The sequence below is a fragment of the Rhincodon typus genome, chromosome 23 (assembly GCF_021869965.1).
Source record: "Rhincodon typus isolate 14 chromosome 23, sRhiTyp1.1, whole genome shotgun sequence".
NCBI lineage: Eukaryota > Metazoa > Chordata > Chondrichthyes > Orectolobiformes > Rhincodontidae > Rhincodon > Rhincodon typus.
Window position 1 is genome coordinate 34,165,146 of NC_063354.1, and position 7,875 is coordinate 34,173,020.

The window sequence follows — 7,875 nt, forward strand, 5'->3', positions numbered from 1 at the left end:
TTCCTTATTCTTTCATTCAAGTAAACCTTGGTAACTAATTGGTTCCTTTATTGTCTAGAGAACTACATCTCAATTCAAATATGAAGCTTTTGCGAAATAGAACTAAAAATATTTGTAGCTTTCTAATGAGAAGGGTTAAAACGAGAACCGCCAATTGTCCTCCTCACCTGGTTGTAAGATCGATCAGAGTCAGTAACAAAATGATGCATTAAGTTTCATGAAAAACATCATCCAACAGAAGTTAATATCTCACATTTGCAAGTTATCACACTTTATTTACTTAGTTGTTACACTGTTACTGCAAATGTTATTTTTAAGTGTGAAATCACAGCTAATTTCAAGCTTTAATGTACAATGAAATTTTGTTGTTAGCAATAATAGCATAAATTCATTAATTCATCCTAAATATTTTATCTTCATCCAAGTATAGGTTTCTTGCTACGACATTTTAAAAGTAAGCACATGTTTCATTTGTCAAGAGTCAGGAATCATTTTTAATATTATTTGATCCAAGAACATGATATGTTCATTTCAGTAATGCTTTCATTGTGCTTATAGATGACCCTCTATATCCTGTCCCAAAATGATTCCAATGATTCAGGTAATGGAAGAGTTGGTAAAGTTTCAGTCGCTTCTCAAATCCTGATGCCTTGGGAATTTTGTTATGATATGCTGTATAGAATGCTGCTCCAAACCCTCCAAAAATTCCAGATATTGATAATTCGTACTCAGAGTGGCCATAGAAGGAGGAGGGGTCAAATATGACAGGGCCATCATCTACTTGTCCAATGTTTCCTCCCCATAAGTCTCCATGAAGGAGAGCAGGTATGATTTCCATGTCATGAAATAGAGCAGGTATCTTCAACTGTAAAGCAAAATGTCAACAGTTAGTGTAATGCAGAGAGGATTCCACGGCACAGCCAAGCTCTGTTGCACTGAAAGTATAGGAATAAATCCCCCAAAAGAAGGACATATTAGAGAAAGAGTCTAAGCAAACAAATATCCTGATCAGTCCATACTTAGTCCACAACAGAATTTCAACCCACAAATGTCGCATTTTCAGGTGAGTGTATTCCTACGAAGCCAGGTTTAAAAAACGGGAATCACAATTACCAAACATGTAACAATGAATAAATTAATTGGTAAAATAAGCCTTTCAGTCTATTACATCAAATTTATTTTAGTTGATTTGTTAAGTTTCAGCATGAAAGATTTGTACCATAGTATCTGTACCTGAAGCTTTGACCAGAGTTCCCTGACTTCACGGTCACCATATTCTTTTTCAATTAAATCCAACTGTAGTTGAAGACGTTGCCGAATAAAGAAGTTAACCCAGTCACTCTGCCAGTCATTATTCTGATGAAAGAAAATTGAAGATTTTAATTAAAATAGCTACTTATTTTATTTTGGCTCTAAGTTCATCTTACAAGTATTGTTTTCTGCTAGACAAAAAAAAATTCTTTTCACAGAGTTCCTACAACAAGGCCAATGTAAATTTCATGTTAGAAACATATTCTTAGTTTTTTTAAAGAAATGCAGGCTGCAGTACTGGAATATTAAAATTTGATGATGGTGGAAGTGTTGTGGTTTTCTATTCTGTAGATTATATATATGTGCAGAACAAGACAATTCGTTGCTTTACAGAATCTGTACAATTGTACAAATACCGTACTTGAAATAACTCCAAATAGGCCAGTATCCCATCACCATGTCACCTTTTATTTACACACGGAGTCCTTGACACAGGTCCACCTCGTTTAGAGCCAGCTCTCATAGTAAACAGAACCTCTGACACTCCTGTTTATATCTGTCAGCCAAGCTCCCTGATTGGACCAGATTAACAGCTCTACTCAGTGAACTCATATTCTATGACTGTCCACCTGGCAGACCTTGTTACAGTCACTACTGTACTTCAATATTTATTATTAAGAAAGCTTCCTTTCTTCAAATATTTTTGTTTTCCAATAGGCTTCTTTGCACATAGCAAAATATCTTTGGACTGAATAGTTATGACGTGTGAAGCTTTTGCTTACATACAGATTACTTCAAGGTTCCTCACTGAATAAAATCAGTAAAGCATCAGAAATTCATTGATACCACAAAGCACAGGTTAGATAAAAACAATAAAAAGGTCCATAGCTTAATGCACTGCCACCAGCACGAAGTAAGTTCTAAAATCCTTGGCTTTGCCAGTACTTACATGAAAAGACCATTCATTTTTTTTGGTGGAGCCTTATATCTTCGATGCAGTCCCTTCCTGATGTTTCAGTATCAAGCCTATAATCTACTATTTACTGCTCAATTATGGATTATTTTCTGTTTGAAATGTTTTACTGAGTCAAACAGCTGAGAAGACACCAATAGACAAATGATTTACTTCTGCTTCTGTTTCTGATGTTTGCTGCCTATGGATGCAGCTTATTCCAAAAGTATAAAACTATCTCTTAAAGAGGAAAACAAAATTTTCTCCAATTGGAAATTTTACAAAAGACCATTGGCCATTGTCACAGACCTCACTTAGTGTGTTTTACGTTTAGGATATTCTGTAGCAAGTCGTCGTTTTATCATGGTGTGGAGTGCTACTATTGTGTCGTGCAGCATGATTGTTGTGCTAAATGGGAAAGATTTCAAACAGATCTAGCAACTCAAAAGTGGGCATCCTGATGTGCTCTGGGCCATAAGCAACACCAGAATTGTACTAAACCACAGTATCTAACTGAATAGCATAGCGTATCCTCCACACTATTAAATCATCAAGCCAGGAGATCAACCTTTGTTCAATGAAGTGCAGGAGGGCATGCAGGAGCAGCACCACTCCACCTAAAAATAGGGTGGCAATCTGGTGAAACTGCAACATAGGTTTATTTGTGTGCTAAACTGAGAAAGTAACACGCAATGGACAGGGCTAAGTAATTTCACAACCAGCTCATCGCTACCTAAGACTGTAGAGGCCAAGTCATTCAGCATATTTAAGACAGACATGGATATGTATTAATTAGCAAGGGAATCATGAGTTATGGGGAGAAGGAAGGAGATTGGGGTTGAGAAGCATATTAGCCATGATCAAATGGCGAAGCAGACTTGATGGGCTGAATTGCCTAATTCTGCTTTTTTATATCTTATCGTCTTATGTGGTCGTATCTAATATATTATTATATCATATTATCTTGTATGGTCCCATGGTCAATAGATTGGATTGAAGCTCTGCAGTTCTGCCACATTCAGTCAATATTTCTGATGGACAATTAAACAACTAACGGGAAGAGGAGGCTCCTCAAATATCACCATCTTTGATGACTGGAGAGCACAGCCAATCAGTGCAAAAGAGAAGGCTGAAGCATTAACATTCATCCTTATCCAGAAGTGCTAAGTGGATGAGCCACCCCATCCACCTCCTGAGGTCCCCAGCATCACAGATGCTAATCTTCAACCAATGTGATTCACTGCATGTGATATCAAGAAATGGCTGAAGGCTCTCAACACTGCAAAGATCACAGGCTCTGACAATACTCTGGCATTAGCACTGAAGACATGTTCCAAAATTAGAATTGCCCCTAACCAAGCTATTGCAGTACAGTTACAACACTGGCATCTACCAGACAACATGGAAAATTTCCCAGATATATCCCATACAGAAAAAAACAGACAAATTCAAGTTGGCCAATTACAGCCCAATCAATAAAGTGATGAAAGGGGTAGTCAACAGAACAATCAAGCAACACATGTGAAGGAATAACTTGCTCCCTGATGCTCAGTTTGGGTTCTATCAGGGTAACTCACTCCTGATCTCATTACATTCTTGGTTTGAACATGGATAAAAGAGCTTAACTCGAGAGGTGAGGTGAGAGGGACTGCCCTTGGCATGAAAGCAGCAATCGACCAAGGAGTCAAGGAGTCCTAGCAAAACCAGAGTCAAGGGCAATTGGGAGGTCAGGGGATTTTTCATACATCGCACAAAAAAAATCTGACGCAGGTTTGGGAAGTCATTCCTCCTATGCCGAGGAAAACACTCAAGGTAATGTTCTACCCCCACCATCTTCAGTTGCTTCATGAATGATCTTCCCTTCATCATCAGGTCAGATGTGATCCTGTATGCTGATATTGCTCAGCACCATTCATAAGTCCTCAGATAATGAAGCAGTGTAAATCCATTTGCAGCAAGACCTGGATATAATCCAGGATTGGACTAATGAGGTCAAGTAACCTAAATGGTGGGGATTGACTGTTTCCAATAAGAGAGAATTGAACCATCAACCTTTAATGTTCAGTGGCATTACTATCACTGAATGCCTCAACCATCAGCATCCTGGGTTACCACTGACCAGAAAATGAACTGGAACAGTCATATACAGGTCAGATGCTCATACTTCTATGGCAAGTAACTTATCACCTACTTTCTCAATGCCTGTCCTCCATCTACAAGGTACAGTTCAGGAATGTGATGGAATAATCTCCACTTGCCTGGATGGGTGCAGCTTTATCAACACTCAAGGAGCTTGTACTATCCAAGACAAAGTAGTTCCCTTGAATGGCATTCTCTCCACCACCTTCAACATTCACTCCCTTGCCAATCAATGGACAGTGGCAGCAATGTACGGCATCTGCAAGATGCACTGTAGTAACTTCTACAATAGGACTTTCCAAACCTGTGACCTCTACCACCCATGTAGCAAATTACCCTCCAAGTCATAAACTATCCTGACTTGAACTATATTGCAGTTTTTTCACAGTTGCTCGGTCAAAATCTTGGAGATGTGAATGGCTCAACTATCTTTACTCCCCGACAAGCTAAACTTGGCCAATCAAACTTATTGTCAGGTTAAATCCTCAGCAAAAATAAATTTCAGACCATTAAAAGAACGTAGTCAACTTTGACAGCTATAGACTGGGTCCTGTTATGAAATGTCCTTTTCCTCAGGAGTTTTCAAACTAGTAGAATTAACTCAGAGTAGAATATATTTACAGACATATCATAGCAGAAACAAGTTTACAAATGTCAGTGTTTAATCTTAACTTAAGAATTCCAGAATATTATTATCTTTGATGTAAGCTTGTGACGATTTAAGCATGAGACTACAGTTCTTTTATACTTGTTAATGAATGTTTCTTTTAAGAATCAGTTATAAATTGCACCTTAGGAATGAATACTATATCAAATATTAAGGCGACCTTTGATATTCTGGCTATTCTACTTTAAATTTATAAGCGATGTTTAAATCCACTTGAAAACAATGAATATTCAATCAAACAAACTTAAAGAAAATTATGCTCACAATGCAGTATAATTTCATTATTATCTTGTCTCAACCTTTAAAGGAAGTTTTAGTAGTAAGCTTGATCCTATTGTATCCTAACATGGCCAGCTCTATGTGTCCCTTTCTTTAGAATATGTGCACTGATTTAAATCATTTTCCTGTTTGAATACCCTCAAGACCCCTCAAAGTCCCACATTCGTGGCACCTATTGTGCATTTTATTTCAAGTTATTTCTACTAACCTAAATAACACATTGAACTTTCAACTAAATGAACATTTCCTTCACAGAACTCCATTCCAAACAGGTGTTCCAAAAAGGCAGCTCCACCACCTTCAGTAGGGTGTCTAGGCATGGGCAATAAATCCAGGCCTAGCCAGTAATACCCATATCCAATGAATTAATACAAAAAAATGTTCTAGAAATGGAGATCTTTCTAGTATGCTCTTTATTATTTTAGAGCACGTTCTAGTTCAGATTAAACAGTGAAGAAACACACTTCCGTAAAAATAATCTACTCTTGCAACCAAATTCTAGAATAAGAGAGTGAATTTACTTACCCCTCCAGATTTGATCAAAGCACAGATGTATAATAATCTTTCTGAATTTTGCTGAATTAAGATTTACATTTGAATTTCATGGAAACTTTAATTTTCAGTTAGCAAATTTGGAATTCAGTTTGAGATATAATTGTGATCCATACGTTAAAACACTCACAGGCAATGCTGGAGAAACTCAGCAAATCTGGCAACATCCATGGAGAGAGAACAGAGTTAATGTTTTGAGTCTAATATGGCTCTCCTTCAGACCTTATTCTAAATTTCAGCATCTGTAGTATTCTACTTGTATTAAAATAGTCAGATGCTCCAACAGGCAAATAAAGGCTTTTTGTTTGGCAACAAATGTACTTCAACACCACATGCCGTCTTGGTGGGCATTAAAGGTACCATGGCAGTAAATCCGCAAAGGCATCTCTGCAGTGTCCCAATCAACATTCAATCTTAAATCAACATCAACAAAACTGATTACCTGCTCCTTTATCACTGTTGTTTCAGTTGTTTCAGCAGCGGGAGTCTGGGAGGAAGCGCGAGGTCAGCCTGGGAAGGTAAGCTTTTCGATTATAAAAGTCTTACCTCGCATGACTGCGGCCTTTCAGTTGTTTCAGCAGCGGGAGTCCGGGAGGAAACGCGAGGGCAGCCTGGGAAGGTGAGCTTTTCGATTATAAAAGTCTTACCTCGCGTGACTCCATTTTTGGAATGAGTAAGTGAGGTAATATATTTGGGCGGTTGCTTTACCCGAAACACTACCTAGGTAGTGTCTCCCACCCATCCTCCTCCTCTAACCAAAAAAAAAGGTTCTGAGCGCTGATTTGGTAAGGCTACTAGTTTTTTTTTTAATAGTCTGTTTGGGAATTCAGAACAGTGGGAATGGATGTTAGGGCAGTTGTATGCTCCTCCTGTAGAATGTGGGAGGTAAGGGTCACCACTAGTGTCCCCACTGACTTCATCTGCGGGAAGTGCACCCAACTCCAGCTCCTCGGAAACCGCGTTAGAGAACTGGAGCTGGAGCTGGATGAACTTCGGATCATTCGGGAGGCTGAGAGGGTAATTGAGAGGAGTTACAGGGAGGTAGTCACACCTCAGGTACAAGAAAAAAGTAGATGGGTTACAGTCAGGGGACAGAAAGGGAACAGGCAGACAGTGCAGGGATCCCCTGTGGCCGTTCCCCTCAAAAACAAGTATACCATTTTGGATACTGTTGCGGGGGACGACTTACCAGGGGTAAGCCATGGGGTACAGGTCTCTGGCACAGAGTCTGTCCCTGTTGCTCAGAAGGGAAGGGGGGAGAGGAGGAGAGCATTAGTCATTGGGGACTCCATAGTTAGGGGGACAGATAGGAGATTCTGTGGGAACGAGAGAGACTCGCGGTTGGTGTGTTGCCTCGCAGGTGCCAGGGTCCGTGATGTCTCGGATTGTGTTTTTGGGATCCTTAAGGGGGAGGGGGAGCAGCCCCAAGTCGTGGTCCACATAGGCACCAACGACATAGGTAGGAAAAGGGATGGGGATGTAAGGCAGAAATTCAAGGAGCTAGGGTGGAAGCTTAGAGCTAGAAGAAACAGAGTTGTTATCTCTGGTTTGTTACCCGTGCCATGTGCTAGCAAGGCAAGGAATAGGGAGAGAGAGCAGTTGAACACATGGCCACAGGGATGGTGCAGGAGGGAGGGATTCAGATACCTGGATAATTGGGGCTCATTCTGGGACCTCTACAAACGGGATGGTCTACACCTGAACCAGAGGGGTACCAATATCTTGGGGGGGGGAAATTTGCTAATGCTCTTCGGGAGGGTTTAAACTAATTCAGCAGGGGGATGGGAACCTGAATTGTAGCTCCAGTGTACAGGAGGTTGAGAGTAGTGAGGTCATAAATAAGGTTTCAAGGTCGCAGGAGTGTACCGGCAGGCAGGAAGGTGGTTTGAAGTGTGTCTACTTCAATGCCAGGAGCATCCGGAATAAGGTGGGTAAACTTGCAGCGTGGGTTGGTACCTGGGACTTCGATGTTGTGGCCATTTCGGGAAACATGGATAGAGCAGGGACAGGAATGGTTGTTGCAGGTTCCAGGGTT

At 40.2% G+C, this 7,875-nt stretch overlaps 1 protein-coding gene across 5 annotated transcripts in view; it reads right to left on the reverse strand.

Annotated features, from left to right (window-relative positions):
* Positions 1-240: 240 nt before the first annotated feature.
* LOC109923269 (fructosamine 3 kinase related protein) overlaps positions 241-7,875 on the reverse strand; it is a 30,099-nt gene continuing 22,464 nt past the window's right edge. For all 5 annotated transcript variants that reach the window (XM_048611050.1, XM_048611048.1, XM_020523309.2 and 2 more), the window contains exons 5-6: positions 1,234-1,356; positions 241-865 (exon numbers count right to left, since the gene is read on the reverse strand). In XM_048611050.1, the coding sequence (XP_048467007.1) occupies positions 527-865; positions 1,234-1,356 (462 nt within the window). In that variant the 3' untranslated portion in view covers positions 241-526. The remainder of the gene's footprint in view (positions 866-1,233; positions 1,357-7,875) is intronic.